The sequence below is a fragment of the Enoplosus armatus genome, chromosome 7, assembly GCF_043641665.1.
Source record: "Enoplosus armatus isolate fEnoArm2 chromosome 7, fEnoArm2.hap1, whole genome shotgun sequence".
NCBI classification, from domain to species: domain Eukaryota; kingdom Metazoa; phylum Chordata; class Actinopteri; order Centrarchiformes; family Enoplosidae; genus Enoplosus; species Enoplosus armatus.
This window is the reverse complement of record NC_092186.1, coordinates 24,318,969-24,340,643: the sequence shown is the minus strand read 5'-3', so window position 1 is coordinate 24,340,643 and position 21,675 is coordinate 24,318,969. Positions and strand designations below refer to the sequence as shown.

Sequence of the window (21,675 nt, the reverse complement as noted above, 5' to 3'; positions counted from 1 at the left end):
CACTTTCGCTGTGTGCACGTAAACGCGACCCAATGCATATTTTCCGTTTTAAACGATAACTACAGCCTGAACGCGTCCTGTGTAGTCTTGACTTCTTGAAAGCACGAGAGTAGCATTAGAAACAGTTAAAGTTACAGATCTAATTGAATCATTCACACTGACCACTAGCAGACATTTCCAGAAAGAAAAACGGTAGTCTGATGCTGCGGAGATGGATGATTGGCAGCTGAGATGACACTTACTGCAGGGCAATGAGCTGAAAGGCTCAAAAGAATCATGAAAAAAACAGTTTTGGGTCAAAACTGCAGCAGAAAAATGAGCGTGGAGAAGCTGTAATGCGGTGTGGGCCCGCGAACAGCGTCTTATCATCAGTCCCTTTTTGTTTGTGTCCTTCAGAGACGCCCTGAACAAGATGAAGGACGTGTATGAGAAGAATCCACAGATGGGAGACCCCAGCAGCCTGCAGCCCAAAATATCAGAGACCATATGTAACATGGAGAAGCTGCGCTCGGAAATCCACAAAAACGAGGTGCGAGCGGGAGAAGGGTTAGATTTCAGTAGAGCCACAAAAAAAAAAAAAATAAAATGAGGTGGAGGGTAAGGGACGACGAGGACAAAGAGAGATACTCCGTGTGGGTGATGCCGGTGTCAATCAAAACATGCCGTCGCGTAATATTAACAGCCTCTCTGTTGACAGACTTGGTTATCTGAGGTGGAGGGAAAGCAGAGCTCCAGAGGAGACAGAAGACACAGCGCTGACAACCACCATCACACTCCTCAAGGCAGAGAGAGGTAAACACCGTCACACAGAGATACAGAATATATACACAGACGAAGAGCGAGAGAAAGGTTATTCCTCACTTCAGGAGTCTGTGAAGTTTGTATCGTTTCCTATAAAGAACTATGCAATTTGGCACCGCTAAGTCCTGCCGCCTGTTTCCCCATCAGTCCTGAGGGCAGTTACACGGACGACACCAGTCAGGAGCATCACACACCTCACCAGCGCTCCGGTCCTCCGCAGCCCGGACACCCCAGCACCGACCCACACGAGTTTGATGACGAATTCGACGACGACGACCCGCTGCCCGTCATCGGACACTGCAAAGCGCTCTACTCCTTTGACGGTAAAGACAAACAGCAGGAAGCGTTCTCTGCTCTTGTGAACAGCGAGACAGTTATAATACAAATCCAGCCAAGCTATAAAGAGCTTGTTATTAGTCTTTTCGACAGAATAAGAACAGTAAATTATTGCTTTTTGGTTTTCTAAGCTAACTTGGCAGTAAAGCCAACGTCTAATGTTAGCAGCAGTGGAACTTTTAGATTTGTCTGACATTAAGCCAGCGATGGTTACCTGTACAGACAAAGCAGGTTAGGCATCTTACAAGTTAACATGATAGAAAGACGGTTATCAGGTATCGTAGCTGTAACGCGGTCAGTTCCCAGATTGGCGCGCTTTAATGATTTTGAAAATTAAGAAACATTGTTGACGAGAGCCGAGGACCTTCAGAGTGTCCACGAAAAGATTTAACAACATCTGACATTCCTGAGGCATTATCCGTGCTCATTGCAAACAAGATGCAACGCTTCTGTGCGCCAACGTAAAAACCAAAATTCCCAAAAGGTAGTTTCAGGGAGTGTTTTTAACGTCACTGTGGTTTGTTTGACTCTCAGGTCAGAACGAGGGGACACTGGTGATGGCAGAAGATGAGGTGATGCTTGTTTCTTAATTCTTATTTTTGTTAAATTCGTCTTTTATTGTTTGTTTTTAATGATAGGGCCGCATGCAGACAATGCATCGGTCACACTGACAAGTATTACCTGTTTATCTAAAGCCTTTTATACAGCTTATTCCTCTGTCTCAAAGTGCACCATTGTCGTCCAAAAACGATTCAAAACACACCAGTGAGCCACACTGTAACACTGAGTGGCACGTGACTTCATTATGATGAACACACACACACACACACACTGTTATTTTGACTGTGGCACCAAATGTGGATTAATCTGCCCCAATAGTCCCCAACAAAAGCACTATTTCCTCCCGTTTCAGTGATGTTATGCTAACAGCTACAGTGCCCTGCTGGTTTTAGAAAATGAGGTTGCCTTACGCTATCCTTATTAAAGCCCCCGTGTGTATGATTTGAAAATGATCTGAAGGATGGGATTGTCATCGAAATAAAAAAACTAAGCCAAAGGGCCTTAAAATGATATCTTTTTGCTTTGCTGTAGTTAAAAGGTATCGCCTCCCTTGCAGGTGTTGTACATCATCGAGGAGGATAAAGGCGACGGCTGGACGAGGGCGAGGAAGCAGAGCGGAGAGGAGGGCTACGTTCCCACCTCCTACGTAGAAATCACCATGGAGAAAAACAGCAAAGGTGCTGTCACCTACATCTGAAGCTACTGTGTCCTCTCACCCGTCTGTCATCCTCTCCATCTCTGCTTTCTGTCCCTCAAAAATAACACTACGAAAGGAAGCAAAAAGACATCTGAACACCTGCATGGACATTCATCTGTTTTCCCCTTTTTCTGACTTCCATCCTGTCCCTCCACCCTCCTCCTGTTTGTTCCTCTAACCCTGTAATCACTCGTCCTCATCCTCCTCTCATATCTGTGGGACTGATGTTCCAGAGGTGAGTGTCTGAACAAAAAGACGAATAGGAAAAAAAACCTTGAATGTGATGGTGTTTGAGTGATTGGTATATTGTACATGAGGCGTTTTGATGTGTGTGTGTGTGTGTGTGTGTGTGTGTGTGTGTGTGTGTGTGTATGTGTGTGTGTGAAAGATGTCTTCACTGCTGTTTTGAGCCCCATGTCCAGGCTACACCACCTCTTTATTGATCAAAGTGTTTAAGTAATATATTAGAAACAATTAATTTTTATTTTTACTCATTCTTTCAATTAATTTGATGTGTTTTTTTTTTTGTTTTTTTTAAACTGGAGACGTTTAAACTCCCTGATTTTAAGCTCTTTGGGTTCATGTGTCGACGTAATTTGACGATGTTCTGATTTCTTTCTGTTTTTATTTCTGTCTGATTATAGTGTGTGTGTGTGTGTGTGTGTGTGTGTGTGTGTGTGTGTGTGTGTGTGTGTGTGTGTGTGTGTGTGTGTGTGTGTGTGTGTGTGTGTGTGTGTGTGTGTGTGTGTGTGTGTACATGCACATTTGTTTTTCTGTGTTATACGTGCCATCACACTAAAGGTGGAATTACACTTACACAGCCTTGGTAGAGATAGACCGTCTCCACACTGGACATTGTTACAGGAGTTTAGTCTTTTGGCTATTTTGTGTCCTTTCACAGCTGAAGCTGGACGTTTTGAAAGGATAAGGCCGGTGTTATTCTGCATTTCTTCATTGTCAACAAATCCCACGAAAGGACCGTAACCAACAACGTGTTAGTTTTTCTCAATACTATCGGTGCTCCCCACCCTGTCTGTGGCTCTCGGTTTCCAAGCCCGTCGGTTCCTACTGGAGAGTAAAAGACATGCCAGTGTGATTAAAAGACGACTAAATGGGCATTTTGATATCAGTATCTTATTTAAACTCCATACTCATTCAGATTAATGCATTAATTATTAAGTCAAATGAGTGTTTTCCTTCATGTACTGCTGTTTTTATTTGAAGGATTTTTAGTTGAGGTGATCAAAGTATCCAGTATATTTCGTAAGAAAAAGCATGAATAGTCAGAAAACAAATAAATCAAATCGCGTGCATCTTAGCCCTTTAATCATCTGGTAACCCCCTCAGATTTTTCCTGGGACCCTCTGAGGGGTCCTGACTCGCAGGTTGGGAACCACTTTTCCAGTATAGTGTTTCCTGCAGTGGCACAGAGGAATAAGCTACATCATCCTTTGAGTAAACAAATCATAATTGTTAGTGGGATCAGTAGATTGTTGGCTTTGGTCTTTTTATGGTATTTCTTGACAATAAGAACATCTAGAATATCATCAGCTGTTTTATTTCATTCTAAAATCTAAATGAAGTAGCAAAGTGCAGTGTGAGAAGAGTTTCACTTCAGTTAAAAGAGGCTGTGAGAATAATTCTTATAATTCTCACTGACAAATCGCGTATCTTATGTTGTTTTGCACTCATAAACAGACTGTTCTTGGTCATTGTTTAAGTCACTGATTAAAAACCGCTCTGACCATTGCAGTTTCCGTTGGTATCCATGATGGTTTAATCCTCCACTGCAGCTGTTTCACAGTCACATTGTCCATCTCAGCATAGTCATGTCTGAAGGGTTATTAATGTAGCCAACGCCTTGTAGTACAAACAAGAGAGCCGGAATCAAATACTGTGCAGAGAACGGCTGACTGGCAACAATTTCTGTGTAAAATGTGTTTTAAATGGGAGGCCGCAAAAAGTAACGAACGGTCACAAACCTAGCCGTTTTGAATCGTTTTATTCTTTGCTTGATGCATGAAATGCTTCAAAAGCTTTTGTTTCAGACTGGTAGAGATGGCGCTGTCGGTCAGGTTGTCGGTCAGGACTGAGATATCTTGACAGTTGGATGGATGGATGGATGAATTATGTGTGTGTTTCATGACCACAGACCTCGAGTCTCCTTCATCAGTTTGTCTCCGAGACAAAAGACAGAAGGATCGTCCTGGCTGCTCTGACTTGTTGATGACATAAACAGACAGAAGCAGCACGATACCTCAAATGTTTCGCGTTTTTTTCCCCCTTCCCTTTTTCCACTGAGGAGAGTGAAATGTACCCCCCCCCTGATGGAAAAGCTGATGTCTGCTCCTTTAAATCCCAGTAAATAGACAGTCTCTCCTTATGAACACTTTTATTCTATTAAAACACAAACTTCCTCCTCAACCTCAATAGTGTGTGTGTGTGTGTGTGTGTGTGTGTGTGTGTGTGTGTGTGTGTGTGTGTGTGTGTGTGTGTGTGTGTGTGAGAGACAAATGCAACGCCTTGTGTCTCTTGGTGTCTTTTATTGACTGGCTCTCTCCTCTATGTGACTGCAGGTTCCTGAGGGCTGCAGGGTGGCCGGGCGATTTGATTGGCTGGTGGAGGGCTCACGCTGATTGCTGATTATTGGTGGTGGGGGTGACGAAGAAAGAGTGATGAGGGGGGTGGGGGGGGGGGGGGGGAGAGAGAGGCAGAGAGGGAAAGGCAGGTTTGCATGTCTGCATGCTCACATGTACACAATCGGCAAAGCATTCTGGGATACTAGAAGAAGTAGGGAGGATCATCAGTAGAAGGAAAAAAAAGAAAAAGAAGAAGCCCAAAACAGGCACTAATATCATTTTATGTGGCATTTAAAGTGGCATCCACTGGAGAATTCCCACCCTGACCTGCAGGAGTGTCTGTAAAAAGGCCTTTTCAGACCACCAACTGCTGCTGCTTCAGCTAAAACTGCATACCAGAATCACACAGTTCCTGCTATGAGCTCGCTAAGTGGGTTGTGGCTAAGGGTAAAACATCCATGAAAGTTTCAGCTCATAGAGGGCAGTACAGCAGTTTGGTTTGGTGTTGATTTATCCTTTCTGACAGACAGGAGCATCTCCGCCACCTCACTGATTCAGTGTCTGCCTTGTGCTTTAACAGGACAGCTTGCCCTATGATATGAATTACATCAGTCTCCCCTGTAGGTGCTGGTCCAGAGCGTTGGAGGAAAAGGCCTTTTGTAGTGGCTGCCATTGAAGCCATTCTTTTGTTGGCATTGGTAGGATTTTTCACACAAATCAATGGGTTATAAAATCGCATTTTGACAAGAAATTCTCATCACAAAGTCCCCTTGGGGACAAGTTGTCAGGACGACCTGGCTGCTGAGCGACTTCATCTGCTGAGGAAGGCTATGAGGTGTGGCTGAAAAATACCAAGTAAGCGAACTTTGTGATGAGCTATTTCTTGGTTGAACTGCTGTTTCAAGAATGGACCCTTTTTTTGTAAAATATTTCAATATTTTCTTGTCATTTCCTAAAAATGTTTCCAGTTGCCATATTCTCTGAATCAGACTTTCCCCCCAAAGCTTTTTTCCAGCTCCTCTCGAGAGAAAATCTGTTAATTTCAAACTCAGAACGTCGGGGAACGTCGGGGTTTGTCACCTTTTTTTTTTAAGGGTTTTTACTCACAGTATTTGCTGCCACTAACAATTTCAGTGCTGCGCTGCCCCAACTCATCGCTCTCATCATCATCTGTGCTCTGTTGGTGATGCCTGCCTGTGCCACTCTGCTCCTCATGCCTGCCTTCACCCTCACACAGTTGCATGTCCTTAACGTGTCCTGAATGTGTCCCAAACATGTTCGAGTGTTTCGTCTGTGACTTTCAGCGCAACTGTATAAAAGTGTGTGTGTGTGTGTGTGTGTGTGTGCGCGCAACTTTTGGCTGAGTTGTATGTTGAATGCCCCGTCATCAAAATGTTTTAATGGAAGTCCAGCATGAGTATGATTTATTTTTTTTGCATTTCAATGTCTCTCAAACGGCAGCTGGGTAAAAATCAAAGCTGCTCATTGGGTAGATAGCAGGAAGATCAGGCGAATACAGGACCTCTCTGCCACCTTTCCTCTCCTTTTTCTTTCTGGGTTGTAATGCCACCAGTCGACCAGCAGATGGGAGCCTTCCCTCACCAAAACAACAGCTCAGCTGGAGCAGGACTGGGCCGCTTTTAATGACGCCGAACATCAAGAAGAGCTTCGGTGTGTCTTTGCAGTCAGACTCTGCCTTAAAACTTCATGTCGTTTTACTGTGGAGGGATTATCCCACCCATGTGTCTGCTCTTACTACATCTCCCATCAGCCACCTGGGCTCAGCCCCACCTCCCCACCTCTCAACTACATCTCCATGAAAAGTTTTGCCCCCCCCCCCCCCATGTAATCAGTTGTATTTGCAAATGCGACGACACACAGGCACGCATGTATCAACGGCATGTTCGCACATTTATGGAGAGGCAAGCGGGCCACAAACGTGTCAGTGTTTGCCCTTCCATACACATCAACGTGCGAATGTGCCTGCGTTACATGCGTGACGTTAGTTTTTAACCATTGAATGATTTGTACATAGTAACATCTTTTACGTCATGCTGAATGTGTCTCCGTGGTGATTGTTTTTAGGTTTTGTTTGATCAGCGCTCTTCATGAGAGACAACAAGGTTTGAATTGAACTGATGCACTTTGCCCTGAAGTACTACAGCATTTGAATCTGAGTGAGTGAGTGAATTGATGAGTGTGTGTGTGTGTGTGTGTGTGTTGTCTGCTGAAGGAGTGAACTTTATGAATGACCACTGTGTAGCAGCGAGAAACAAAAACAGCTCTAGTAATTCTCTCTTCCTGATGGTTTTTATACTCTTTGTAACTCAATGACCAACTTTCCTTGCATGATTTTCTAGATCCTTTGACGTCATTTGTCTTTCTGGTGATTGTTTTTCAACCATTCACTGTGTCTCTTCAATAGACTTAACAAAACTACACATCTGAAGTAAAGTTTGACGTCCTGTTGATGCTATTTAAGACAAAAATGCCACTAATGGTTCCACTCTTGTCGATCCAAACAGCAGGTGGCAACGCCTCAGTCGTGATCTGTGTTTCTTCGATGAAGCTGTGAAATTGTACAGAATGATGCTGTAGTTGTTGTTACTTGAACTCTCGGTCTCGCTTCTCCGCGTTTCCTCTCCTGTCTGGGACCGTTTGCATCGGACGTTGGGGGAAATAGTTTGACATTGTGAGAAATTTGCTTTCCACAACTTGACGTTTTCACGCTCGACACGGATTAAACACACGCGTCACAGATTTTGTTACCTTTGGACAGAGCCAGGCTAGCAGTTTTCCCTCTGTTTCTGTCTCTGTCTTTATGCTAAGCCAACCAGCGCGAGAGTGGTACCGACCTTCTTATCTAAGAAAGTGTTTCCCAAACTCCTCTTTTAAGATTCCCTCCACACTGATGGGGTTTAATTTGCTTGGGGATGCAAAATGGTGCAAATTAAAGTTTCTTCAGTCCGTCAGTTTTCGCTTTTTATGATGATGCCTCGAAAACCTGTACACAGATCCATCAATGCTTTTTGTTTTGCAAACATATCTGATGGTCATGGAAACTACGAGTTTCTTTTGGCCTTTTTTTGAAAACTAAACTATGATATAAGATTTTTTTTTTTTGTTTTGTTCCAGTTGTAATGCAGTCATGCTTTTCAATCCTATTTCTGTTTTAAATCAGTCAGGGCTGCAACTAATTGTCTTGTCATAATTGATTCATTATTTTTGATTGTTTTAGTCTATAAATCATAAAAACAAATGGTGGATAAGCTTTAAGAGCTTCCAACAGTCCAAAACCCAAAGATATTCAATTAAAATGGAGAAAGGTGACAAATCCTCACATTTGAGAAGCTGGAGTGAGCCTTTTTGTTTGCTAAATGACAAAAAAAAAAAGAAATCCTACCGGTTTAAGCACTAAACCCTGCTTGTTAATGTAAATGTGCGCTCAAGATATGCAAGATGTATTTGTAGTGGAGATGATAATCCTCTGGTAAAGATGGGTAAGATAAAGGCAGTCAGAGCAGCACAGTCACAGCCTCCGTGTCCTGATAAATTAGTGTTTATGTTGCTGTGAGGACGCTTGCAGGGCATTTTTACTAACCATTAAACAGACGGCACACTCCAAATTAATTTTCTTCTCCAGTTTCCTTCTTTAGGTGGGCTCATAGGCGTGCTTGGAGTGTACTGTCCCTTTTTTAATCAAAGAATGCACAAACACAGCAGCTCGTTTTGTTTTCTTTTTCTTTTACCATTAATATGCATATAGAAAACTGAGCTGAGCATTATAATAGCCACTGTGCTGTAATTCTTAATTATGCAAAAATACATAATAACAAATCAGCTTTGAGATGCTAAATATGATATGGTCTGCAGTAAGTTCTTGTAGAAACAGCTCTTCACTGAAACCTGCCAAGCTACTGTGAGCGTGGTGCTGTTTTCCACCCAGCAAAAAAAAACAAATAAAAAACCACCCAGACGTCGTCTTCTTCTACATTAGTCTTCTTTTTGAACTCTGATGATCACTTTTGTCCTGTGGAAACTTTGTACAGATTCTCTCCAGCCGTTTAACTAACAATGAAACCATTTAAAAACAAAACAAAACAAAAAAAACAAAACAAATCCGCATCGACATCCAATCACAGTAAATAAAAACAGCAGGTACAGGGTGATTTTGCAGGATATTAACATCCATGTAAATGTGTTTTTACCATGTTGTGTATGTTGTAATAACCAATGGCAGTACTTCTCTCATATTGTTGTGCACATCATTTTACTTTGAATGTTGTCAGACACTTTGTGAACAAAATGTTTTTTTTTTTTTTTTTCCTTCTTCCAAGATATTGTTCTAATAAAATAAGCTGCAATGAAAAGTGGATTTGTTTTCTGTGACATTTGCAGGAAGCAGACGTAAATGCCCGAATTCAGCCACGACTGTTAACCGGATGAGTGACCTTTTTCAGTTTGATAGTTCATGTGAAATCAAGAGTAAAATAACTTTGCAACACATGCAGATATTCAGTATATTACTCTGCAGATCGTACATCATATTTATTAAATCATATCACAGTAGTTCATAATAATATAAACACTAAAATCATCAACATCTTCTTTTTTTTTTTTACAGTCAGTCTTCTACAGAAAATATGTACAGTCCATTTTTAACATGCAGATATTTCAAATATGTACAAGTTTAGTCTCTCACATGTTAACATACTTAAAAAAAAAAAATCAATTCATTCAGGTTTATGCAGAAACAAAAATATGTTCATCTGTCGAGGGAGTCCCTGGAAAAAGACAATTGTAGCTACATTTACACATGTACAGAGAGTACAAATCCGATATTCTGCTCCTACGTTAATACAGTAGAAAAGATTTACTGTAGATCATCTCAAAGGATCCTTGCTATTAATAGTAAATGTATTTCTATATCGTACTGTATATGTTTTAACTTGACTTAATCGCTTCTTAAACAAGCAACAAAGGTGGTTTTGTATCAAAGATCTGTTTTTCTCCTTTTAGTGGAAGAAGTCGATTAACTGGAATGTCAGAATAAAAAAATAAAACGGGGAAAAAGAGCAACATCTCCAAACCAACGTCTCCCTTTAAGTCTGCTATGTTTAACATGGATCCAGGGCTCAAAGCACGAGGTCCAGTTTAACGTGGGTCCAGAGCTCAAAGCATGAGGTCCAGTTTAACGTGGGTCTAGAGCTCAAAGCACGAGGTCCAGTTTAACGTAGGTCTAGAGCTCAAAGCACGAGGTCCAGTTTAACGTAGGTCTAGAGCTCAAAGCACGAGGTCCAGTTTAACGTAGGTCTAGAGCTCAAAGCACGAGGTCCAGGGCTCAAAGCACGAGGTCCAGTTTAACGTGGGTCTAGAGCTCAAAGCACGAGGTCCAGTTTAACGTGGGTCTAGAGCTCAAAGCACGAGGTCCAGTTTAACGTGGGTCTAGAGCTCAAAGCACGAGGTCCAGTTTAACGTAGGTCTAGAGCTCAAAGCACGAGGTCCAGGGCTCAAAGCACGAGGTCCAGTTTAACATGGGTCCAGAGCTCAAAGCACGAGGTCCAGTTTAACGTAGGTCTAGAGCTCAAAGCACGAGGTCCAGGGCTCAAAGCACGAGGTCCAGTTTAACATGGGTCCAGAGCTCAAAGCACGAGGTCCAGGGCTCAAAGCATGAGGTCCAGTTTAACATGGGTCCAGAGCTCAAAGCATGAGGTCCAGTTTAACATGGGTCCAGAGCTCAAAGCACGAGGTCCAGGGCTCCAAGCATGAGGTCCAGTTTAACGTGGGTCCAGGGCTCAAAGCATGAGGTCCAGTTTAACATGGGTCCAGAGCTCAAAGCACGAGGTCCAGGGCTCAAAGCATGAGGTCCAGTTTAACGTGGGTCCAGGGCTCAAAGCACAAGGTCCAGTTTAACGTGGGTCCAGAGCTCAAAGCACGGGGTCCAGTTTAACGTGGGCCCAGAGCTCAAAGCACAAGGTCCAGTTTAACGTGGGTCCAGAGCTCAAAGCACAGGGTCCAGTTTAACGTGGGTCCAGGGCTCAAAGCACGAGGTCCAGTTTAACGTGGGTCCAGAGCTCAAAGCACGGGGTCCAGTTTAACGTGGGCCCAGAGCTCAAAGCACAAGGTCCAGTTTAACGTGGGTCCAGAGCTCAAAGCACAGGGTCCAGTTTAACGTGGGTCCAGGGCTCAAAGCACGAGGTCCAGTTTAACGTGGGTCCAGAGCTCAAAGCACGAGGTCCAGTTTAACGTGGGTCCAGGGCTCAAAGCACGGGGTCCAGTTTAACGTGGGTCCAGGGCTCAAAGCACAAGGTCCAGTTTAACGTGGGTCCAGAGCTCAAAGCACGGGGTCCAGTTTAACGTGGGTCCAGGGCTCAAAGCACGAGGTCCAGTTTAACGTGGGTCCAGAGCTCAAAGCACGGGGTCCAGTTTAACGTGGGTCCAGGGCTCAAAGCATCAGTGTGTGATGTGAAATATTAAATGATTAAAAAGAGCAAAGTCTGGAGCCAAAGTGGCTTTTGTCTGGAGAAATAAGAGGACTGTGAAAAGCTGCTGGATTAGTCGCAGCATCACGTTCAGCTGCGACTGAGCGACTGCAGAGTCGGCGCGTGAAGTTTGAACTTGGTATCCTCTTCCTCAGACTCTTCCTCAGCTCTGGTCACTCCCTGCAGCTTTCTGCCCCGTTGGGGTTTGTTTATCTTCTTCCCTTCGTCACAGCTGGTTTCTGGTCCACCTGAGGTCCAAAGTGAGTCAGTGTGCGAGTTGCTGCTCAGGTGAGGTCAGATTAAGGTTTGTGTTTTGGGCGGGGGCTCCAGTTTCCGTGACAATGCAGTGAGGATGAGGTTGAATTTGTTGTAGCGATCCGATTGGTTGACAGTAGCTCCGCGGCTTCCCCACAGCAGCCGCAGCTGAAAGTCTGTTTTAAACACCTCCAGCAGGTCCTCATCGCACGGGAACCCTAAAAGACAGAAACCACAAAACACTTTACGACACGGAAAAACATTTACTGACAAGTGACGATGAAGACGTATTTTCTTGTTTTTACCTTGCAAGATCGCCTGTGCGTTGTGTGCGTAGCTCTGCGCGTTGTGTGCGATGACGCGCGCAGCCTCCAGGTGGCGCAGCATGATGTCACAGCCCTGGTCGCTGGTCTCCCAGAGCTCCGCCCCCTCTGGTGTGATTGATGGACGCTCCATCAAAGTGAGGAGGGGCAGCAGGAGGGGGACGCAGACCACGGGAGGAGAGGAGGCTGCAGGAGGAGGAGGGAGGTTGGTGTATTTCATATCAAATTACCTTTTCAAGGTCAAACTTACTGAAATATTACAATTATGACTTTATTATAATTCTGCCCTTTTGTGGTATTGAGACTTTCCTCTCAGGATTTTAATCTCAACAAGATTTTTGCTTAAATAAAGATAAAAAATATATATATATATACACGATCAGGAGACCGCAGTGAAGCCTGTTGATTATGTTTGTCTGCTGTTGAACCACTTCATTTAAAGTATATTGAAGCTGCCTGCTCTTGTGAGCCCACAAAGTAAAAGGAAAAAAGGCATAAAATAAGAGATTCGAGTGATCCAGAGTTTATATTTAGGGCTGTGATTAAAGCACAATTAAGGTATCTTTTCAGCTTTTTTAAAAAAAAAATTGTAGGTTTTAAAATGTCTCACCTCAGCGAGCGTGAGAATAAAAAAAAAAGAAGAGATTTTTGTCCCCGTGTGCAGGTTTTGAAATTAACCAGCCAGAAGTTAGATCCTCCTTTTCATATTCCTGTTATTGATTTGATGTTGGAGCTGTTCCAGACTTCGATCAACATGTTGATGTGATCTGATTTCATCTATGACTGTAGCGTGTGTGTGTGTGTGTGTGTGTGTGTGTGTGTGTTCAGTACCTGTGCCCTCATACAGATTCTTGTAGAAAGGTTTGAGTGTTTTCTCGTAGCTGATGGCGGTCTGTGTGAAGTTCCTTCGTAGAGTCGTCCATGTTTCCTCCAAGCGACTGATCTGCAGACAGCAGACGACAAACATCAACTCCAAGTGTCTCAAACTACCATCAAACCATTCTTTTAGAATCATTAGATATGCTGCTATTCCAAACAGAAAGACACCGTAGTTGGAAATAATGTAAAGTAGCAACGAACGACACTTAAAATGTATTTATTTTACTTATTTATTATAAACAGGTGAATGATATCTGGCAGGTTATGATGTGGTTCTATCACTAATTATTTCAGTATTTTATTTCATTTGAAGCATTCATTTCTGAGTGTTTGTGTCAAGTTTGTGTTTCGTGTGTGTGTGTGTGTGTGTGTGTGTGTGTGTGTTACCTGTGGCAGATCCAGAGCTTTCATCAGGGCCGTGAAAGCGAACAGGTCGCCCACCGTGTCCTTCAGCTCCAACGCAACCAGGATGATGCGGTTCAAGGTGGACGCCCGCTCCTCCACGCTGCCCGTGCATCCCAGAATATCCACAGCAACGCCTATCGCCGTGGTGTGGTGCCTGGGAGACGGAGCAGAGGGTGGATTTATCAGCACCGATGGCGGCGTAATGTCCGTGCCTGTTTTTGTTTCTCCCACTCGGGCTTCTAATCTGATCTTTCGGTGGCTGTCTGGTTGTTTTCACAGAATAGAGCTGAGTGCATTCTCGTTGCAGGACAGCCTCCGTGTTTATCAGCAGGTCTGAATCACCACTGACGTCAGGCTGGTGCATCAGAAACAGAAATATATATACATTTCTTCTTTCTTATTCCTTTAATCATGCTCGTGACCCCTGAGATTTGCCTCGGGACCCCTTGGGAGGGCTCCGACCCCCCCAGGTTGGGAACCACTGGGTTCAATTTTGACAGTTTGGGACATTTGCTGATGAACATTTGTGCTGTCATGTGTGTGCACACGATGTGTACCTTTCCATCAGGTCCAGCCTCAGCTGTCGGCCGTGCGGCAGCGTCACCAGCTCCAGCCCAGAGGACACGCCCATCTGACCTTTAAGCTCCGGAGTCACTCCAAGTATCCTCGCAACCTGGAGGAAAAAAAACGTTTACCAGAGGCCGTCTATTACATTTGGTAGCTTTTATCTTCCTCTCCTATTCTGTTGATCTAATATGTATGTGTGTGTGTGTGTGTGTGTGTGTGTGTGTTGATTAGGTATAATCTTTTGTTTGGTTCAGGGTTGTTTTCTTTCTGAGTGATTCTTCTGCGTCATGAGGATCATTTTATTGCAGCTGTAGGACAGAAATCTAATTCAGTGACACACACACACACACACACACACACACACACACACGGGGGATGTGTGGTGTGGCAGCACCAGGAAACATGTTTAACTCCAAATGAGACACACACGTGAATCATTTACTAATGCTTTATATATCAGGGAGAAGCTTTTAATATAGCAAGAATGGCCTTTGGGTTGCCAGGTTGTGAAAAATCTCTTTTGGCTGCGACACGACAGTTGTTCTTATTAATGGCTTATAACTGATCTATAAAACCTTAATGAATGATTTATGTAGTATGTTGTTGTGCATACTTTCTGCTTGTACTCTGCGTGTCCCTCTAAATGTCCGTTTATCTTTGCACATGCATATACAAATATCACATATATAAAGCACCCAGGTTTTTAAAAGGAGAAGATCAATTTACTTATTGTTTATTTTCCCCTCGGCGAGAACACTGTTCCCTGCAGTTTCCCTACAGAAAAGGAGCTTCTCTTGTCGGAGCAGCTTGGAAATAACTTCCCAGTAGAGCCCCGACTGACAAACCTGCCAGGTTGATATTCATTCACTGCAGATTTACAGTTATCTTCTTACATGTCGGCCAATAAAGAACATTTATAATTTGGAGAACAGCGATGCCATCATATAGTCCGTCCACTGCAGAGCACTGACTGAAGTTTATTTTTCAACTGTAAAATGTCCGGCTCAGCACGTTTCTGTGTCACAGTTCTTGAAGAAAAACATTTCCGACTGGAAATTCTCAAATTGGTGTCGGCTTCAAAGGTCGTGATGAAAAATCATGAGAATTTATTCGTAACCACATATAAAAACACTTTAGTGAGTGAGTGTGTGTGTGTGTGTGAGTGTGTGAGTGTGTGTGTGGGTGTGTGTGTGTACCTGGCAGTCGGCCATCAGCAGGTGTCTGGCTATACTGTGGTGATTGTGTCTGAGCAGCAGCTCCTTGGCTCTCTTCAGGACCACCATCTCCAGCGGTTTGTTTTCCGGCGGCAGAAGTCTAGACCTGAACTCTGCCGGCCGGAACCTCGACTCCGTCTCAACGACCGGCCGCTGGAAAACGCTCCTCTCTTTTCCCCTCCTCTTGCCTTCCTCCTCCTCCTCCTCCTCCTCTTCCTCGCTGGTGTTTTCCAAGGCGGCGATGGCGTGATGGTAGGAGCTTCTGTCCAGTCCTCTCCTTCCTCCCGCCTCCTCCTCCTCGTCGTCGTCCTCCTCCTCCTCTCTACCCCCCTCCCCCTCTCTCCTCAGTCTCTCCACATAGCTGCAGAGCGGGGGCTGAAGTTCCAGAGCGTCGTCTGTGACAGCATTGTGTTGCGACTCCTCCCACTTCAGCGGGCTGCAGGACCTCAGGTCTGCAGGGCTCGGCCGCAGGGGTTCAGTCCATCCTGTTTTAGCCTCTGAATCTGAATACTGGACCAGTTCAGCAGATGAAACTACAGAGCTGCAGGAGCTGAGAGAGTCTGCAGGCCGTAGCTGATGTTGGAGCTTCAGGGGTTTGACGGGAGGTACGGGAGGGCCTGTGGTGGCTGTGGAGTAACAATCACATCCTTAAGTATTAGCTCACTGACTCTTGATGTTTAAAATAGTGCAAAAGTATGAACGTTTCCAAATCAATTTTAAATAACAGTCAACGTGGATGCATTTCACGGAAAATAAAGTCACCTCCGCTCCTCCATGCAGAACCAAGAACATCCGCACATGTGGAGTCCGAGGGAGGCGCGGTTAGCCTGGGGGAGGTGGAGTCTGTGAGGTTGGAGGAGCTGGAGGGGGGAACCAGCGGCTGGAGGCAGGGGGAGCGAGGCAACCGAGCCAGCGGCACCTTGCTGGGTTTGGGGGGCGGTTTAGGACACAGCTGGCTGTCAGAGCCCCGGATGGCCTGGCCTGGAAACACATGAAAGAAAACTGTCATCACGTTGCCACACGATATGTTGAATCAGATACACTTGATTGTTTATTCTATAAATTGAATCCATCAACGTAGTAATCCTCCGTGAGCCGTATAAGGTATTTTCTTTATTCATGATGATGACATCTGAATCAGAGGAACCAAGTACGACTGAAGCGCATGAGGACAGGGTTCAACTGAATTTCCTATTCGCATGCAAACAACGGCAGCGCACACTTTAAGTGGGATAGCGAGCGGCTAATTTTAAAAGCCCCACAGGGTTTTTATTGGCTCTCTAACAGTTTTATTTTTCAAGTCCGATTAAGAGGTCTGGAATATGGCTTCTTTATTTTATCCTTGATTCATATTGCTACCAGCAGTGATGTGTGTGTGTGTGTGTGTGTGTGTGTGTGTGTGTGTTTCCGTTTTACAACAGATAAGAGAAGCTGCTGAGACTTAAATAAAAAGACAAAACAGTAAAAAAAAAAAAAAAACATTCAAAAACAAATAAAAATAGTAATGTATAAATGACAGGAAAGTAGGTGAGAAGACGTAGAAGTAGGTTTCATCATTTGTTTTTCTCAGTGTTTCTGCTTTTTGCGCCCTTTTCTGTTTATTTTGCACCTCTTGTGAAACAAACTGTATCACATCTTTAATGTACGTATGGCAAGTGCTGCATAAATAACATTTCTGATCATTATTAAGACAAACAGAATAGCAATTTGACGCCGTGTAAAACTTTACACAATAAAGCCATTCAAATATGCCTATGTGAACATTATTTGGCTACACAATACTGAACTGGATCCCGAACAACAAGTGAATAATATGGCTACTCAGCTGACCTGCCAGAAGCTCTGCAGATCTCCGCGGGACAGAGGGGCTCAGCGCCGGCTCACTGCCCGTCCGAAAGACTGGGGACTTGGGGTTGGGGCTCGGGAGGAGGGGGTCAGGAGGCTGCTGGGGCTGCGGTTTGGATCCTGGAGAGAAGAGGAGACGACAGGAGAGGACGCAACAGAAAACACAGAGGACAAGTAAAGGTTGTTACAGAGAGAAGGAAAAGGATGGAAGAAAAAGGTGCGTAAACCGAGAAGAACACATCAAACAACACAAAAAGGAGAAAACGAGAGACATGAAAGGAGAGAAGAAAAAATGAGTCTCAACACAGACCACTTTGTCTTTTTCAGATTTTATCATCTAAATTAGATTTGTTTCATAAACCTCATGTACAGCACAATGAAGAGCGAATAAAGGCTTCAGTATGCTTCAAACAAACAAGCCCTTTATAAAGGCAAAAGTGTTAATACCAGGTGCAAATAATCACACATGAAAGCGAGGGCAGAAACCCCGCCGCCCGTGTCTCGTCACAAAAGAATTCAGTGTTGCACTTTTTCCACTTTCACACCTCTGCACACCTGGCCAATCACTGCGCGTTTGTAGCATACTCAGGCCTTAAGAATCTCACTTTCACTCACCGAGAGGCAGGTAGCTCTCCGATTGGTGCGCCTTGAGCGGTCGCCGCCTCTCTTGGACCTGATTGAGGCTCGCCGGCTGGCTGCCGCAGCGATCCTTCAACCTGCATCAAAGGGGATGTCGGAAACTAATATCAACAGACGTGTTTACACACACAACATGCATGAAGGAGAAGTGAACCGGACCTTTTTCAAATACGGATTTAAAAGCTTAACACAGTAAGAATTTCCCTATACCCCTCTTTTCTTCTCTGCCTCGCTGTTCTCTTCTACTCTGGATCACACATTTATCTTCTACCCTCGCTCTGCTTCTAAACTCAAGACAGATATGGACTCCACACATCACGCTCCATGTGCTCTCGTGCAGCGTGAAATTACACACTTCTGTTCCTTTCACCAGAAAAGTCATACACCATGTCTGTATTTATAGAGGACTTAGGACCCATATGGAACATGTCGGATATACAGCCGACTGCCTGGATGATGAATGTAAACAGCTCGAGGCTACATGTTAAAAAGCTTAAAAGCAGGAAGGGATTAAAAGGGTTGATTTAAGTCTTTCAGAGAGTGTGAGAGAAAGAGTAAAGGTGGGTCTCTCCAGCAGACAGCATGTTATTTGGTCTGTAGCCCACTACGCACTTTCAGTAATAGCCTTGTGTCGGAGCTTGGAGCTAAAAAAAAAAAAAAAAAAAAGTACAACAGTTTTTAACACGGTAATTGTCAAATCTAACAAATTACACTTCTCAATATGTGGTTGTCTCGAAACGGCAAACACACGTAATTCCAGCCACTCAGGAATGTTGGTGCTTTGGTGTTTGTGTGGGTTTCTAGTTGTGTGCCAACCTGAGGTGGCTTCCTCGGCCCATGCCATTGTCCTGGCAGTGTGTGCTGTCGTGCACGGCGTGTGTGTTGTCGTGTGTGTGTCCGTTGGTAATGTTGAGGCTGAGGCGCTTCTGACTCCGCCTCTCCTGCACCATAAGCCCCGCCTCTCGATGATTACTGGACAGCCCGTACTTTTCTTCCAAGCAGCGCAGCGGCAGCCCTCTGTTAATTGGCTGGAAGATAATGGCTCCTACCACCTTAAATGCAAAAGACAAACTACAATGAACTCTTAGACGGTGGAATAAAGGATATCAAGCTTAAAAATGGGATAGTTGCTGAGTTAGGGCACAAATGAATCGTCTAGAGAGGCGGTTAAAATGTTTATTTTGTCCAATCGTAAAATAAATGTTGAATGGCATTTGACATCCAGTTATATCAGCAGAGGACATAAAGTGCACATAAAGTATGAAGATGTTTTCCATAAAAACACTTTGACCAAACCCACCTGGGAGACAGCTTTTCTGTTGCCGACATAGTATCTTATAAGTGCAGGGACATTGTCAAACCCTTCCCTTTCCAGCCGGTACTCGACTCTGGAGTAGGCTTCATTCAACATCACTACCTGAAGGAGAGATGAAAAAACTTTACTTATATGAAAAAGTCACAGTAATTCATAAGAAAAAAAGCAAATATTACGACAAATTCTGGAAAAAAATAAACCCAATTTTGTGTAGCAGAACTATGTTTTCTGCTCTAATACACAAGTTTTGTGTTTCCAGTAACAAAAACAATGCACCTACGATTGTGGCCGTCTATAAATATTCTTCAAATTAAAGCTCCATTAAGCAACGCTGCAATCTTAAAGGGTTGCTGAGGTTGCCGATCCCACTGAGAATCAACATCGCAGTCTGGAGCTTTCAACTTCTTGTTTTACAATTAAAATGGTTTTAAAGTACGCTGTCTTTAAGGTGCAGCTTTGGGTTGCCTCTTTTATATGATTCTTTCTGGCAATTTTATTTATAATTTTACAGTTGTATTTTGGTGAGTGCTGATTATCTGTTTTATGTTGTCAGTCTGTAGCTCATTGTAATTCCCATCTTGGCCAGAGCACTCACAAGAAATTTTTTTATTTTATTTCAGCGAGGCTTTCCTGGTTAATTAAAAGTCAATAAAGTACAATTTGTGTGAGATATTAGTGTTGGAATGAATTCCACCACCATACCAAGGTCTTACTTTATACACCTTCGCGTGTTATTCAGTTTTCTATGAATCCGTACGTAGTCTTACCTTCTTGTTGATTTTAAAGTGCTGGGCAGCATTTCGCCATTGGCAGGTCAGAACATAACTTCCTGGACTGGACAGCGAATCACGGATCAGGAAATCCCCGTCACGCTGCACCAAGTTTTCTGCAACCTGGAACAATACAGAGGATTACATGTGGGTGCACACACACACAACCACACACACACACACACACACACACAGGCACACCATGTTTGTGTATAGTCCAAACATTTAATTAAATCTAATGATGGCGTTACCTTCTTTATAAGCTCAGTGCCGGCTGGTTTGCAGCAGTTATGTAAGACATAAAGATATTTAAAGCCTCAACCTATTACATTATTTATCCGGCTAGAAAATCATCAGATGAATTGACACTGATGTTTAATAATTCAGCTTTCATGTGGGAAATGCGCCCTTTGACTCATTTTAAACCTTAAGACATATAAAACAAATGTTTCCATTCACTAGCCTTTCCCCCCCCCAGAGATTTCATCCCACGACTGCACTTTTATACTTAGGTCAGTGAGCTTTATCCATGACAACACCAAAATATTTGGTGGAAAAAGCTAGCATATAGATCTTGTGTTATGATTAACATTAGTTTTAGATTTTTTTGTCAAGCTGCGTTTCCAAGGTTAAGAATGAACTTTCACGCCCAAGATGTGTGTATATTTCAATGTGAGCTAAAACAATTAGTCAATCAGTTAGTCGACTGACAGAAAATGACTCAGCAACAATTTTGATAAATGATTAATAATTAGATTCCTTTTTTAAAGCAAAAAATGGCAAACATTTGTTGAGTTTGAGTTTCTCAAATGTGAAGATTTGATGCTTTTCTTTGTAATTCGTGATAGTAAACTCACTATATTTGGGTTCTGAACTGTTAGGGTTAGGTAAAACAAGCTATTTGAGTTTGTCATAATGGACATTTTTCACTACAATTAATCGATTAATCGGGAAAACGATCAATCGATAATGAAAATAATCTTTAGTTGCAGCCCTCCACGGAACCGTAAAACCTAACATAAGTCAAAACTCCGTCATCGCTAACCAGCTGTCAGGAATAGATGATCAGCATTAGATTAAATAAAGCATCCACGTCACTGAATCAATACACAGTTAAAAGCAGGACTGTGGGACGTGATGAGGCACAAAATTCACGAGATTTAACGCTTCATTCATTATTTTTTGGCTTTGACGGGTAACGACTGAGCTGAAAACCTTTACCTTCTAATCCACCACACTCGTTGTTACATATACTGCCTCTCTTCTCTGCCACACACACACTCACACAACCCTGCACACACAGTTACAGACTTTAATTAAGCAAGTGTTTGTGTCGTGTATAATGCTAGTTTAGTTTAGTCAAAGGAAGCAGCTTATTAAAAATGATTACATCTCAGGGGCTGGCTTTCAGAGAGGACACACAATCTCTCTCTCACACACACACACACACACACACACACACACGTACAGAACAAGCTTTTTATACACTGACCTTATGTTATAACTCCAGCTCTGCTGCTGAGGCCACTATTTAAGCCATAATCTTCCTGTAAGCACTGTGCAGGCAGTACGACAGTCTAATAATAGGTGATCTGGTTCAACAAGTTTTTAACCAGGCTTTTACAGGGAGGGACTCGTGACTCAGGTGTGTGTGTGTGTGTGTGTGTGTGTGTGTGTGTGTGTGTATTACCTGTCTGGGTATTGCTCCGTGGTACCATGCGTGGCTTCTCGGCTCCTTGCAGTTCATCTTTAGTTCTTCCTCCAGCTCTCTGTGAAGTTTCTCTGAAGGGCAGTCCAGGATGAACTGATCTCTGGAGAACTGTGATGAAACACATACAAAAACTGAACTCAATACCGTGGCTGACTTCTGCTGACGTCACCCATCCATAGCGCTGATGACGGCTCATGTTGAACGTTTCCTATGCAGACCATGAATATGAGGATTATAGGAGTATAGCAATGATCATAAAAGTTCCTTAAAACAGTTCCTTATTCCCTAAAACAAAC

General features: G+C 43.5%; 2 protein-coding genes across 3 annotated transcripts in view; one reads left to right on the top strand and one right to left on the bottom strand.

Moving 5' to 3' along the window:
• The window catches only part of fnbp1l (formin binding protein 1-like), a 38,098-nt gene extending 35,560 nt beyond the window's left edge, over positions 1–2,538 (top strand). For both annotated transcript variants that reach the window (XM_070908372.1, XM_070908371.1), the window contains 5 exons: positions 397–529; positions 698–792; positions 949–1,124; positions 1,672–1,709; positions 2,255–2,538. In XM_070908372.1, the coding sequence (XP_070764473.1) occupies positions 397–529; positions 698–792; positions 949–1,124; positions 1,672–1,709; positions 2,255–2,395 (583 nt within the window). In that variant the 3' untranslated portion in view covers positions 2,396–2,538. The remainder of the gene's footprint in view (positions 1–396; positions 530–697; positions 793–948; positions 1,125–1,671; positions 1,710–2,254) is intronic.
• A 6,516-nt stretch (positions 2,539–9,054) lies between these two features.
• The window catches only part of bcar3 (BCAR3 adaptor protein, NSP family member), a 57,494-nt gene continuing 44,873 nt past the window's right edge, over positions 9,055–21,675 (bottom strand). The window contains exons 6-18 of the mRNA XM_070908267.1: positions 21,359–21,487; positions 19,666–19,791; positions 18,884–19,000; positions 18,400–18,635; positions 17,560–17,660; positions 16,930–17,064; positions 15,862–16,080; positions 15,082–15,725; positions 13,876–13,991; positions 13,301–13,472; positions 12,866–12,977; positions 12,017–12,220; positions 9,055–11,929 (exon numbers count right to left, since the gene is read on the bottom strand). Of these exons, the coding sequence (XP_070764368.1) occupies positions 11,751–11,929; positions 12,017–12,220; positions 12,866–12,977; positions 13,301–13,472; positions 13,876–13,991; positions 15,082–15,725; positions 15,862–16,080; positions 16,930–17,064; positions 17,560–17,660; positions 18,400–18,635; positions 18,884–19,000; positions 19,666–19,791; positions 21,359–21,487 (2,490 nt within the window). The 3' untranslated portion in view covers positions 9,055–11,750. The remainder of the gene's footprint in view (positions 11,930–12,016; positions 12,221–12,865; positions 12,978–13,300; positions 13,473–13,875; positions 13,992–15,081; positions 15,726–15,861; positions 16,081–16,929; positions 17,065–17,559; positions 17,661–18,399; positions 18,636–18,883; positions 19,001–19,665; positions 19,792–21,358; positions 21,488–21,675) is intronic.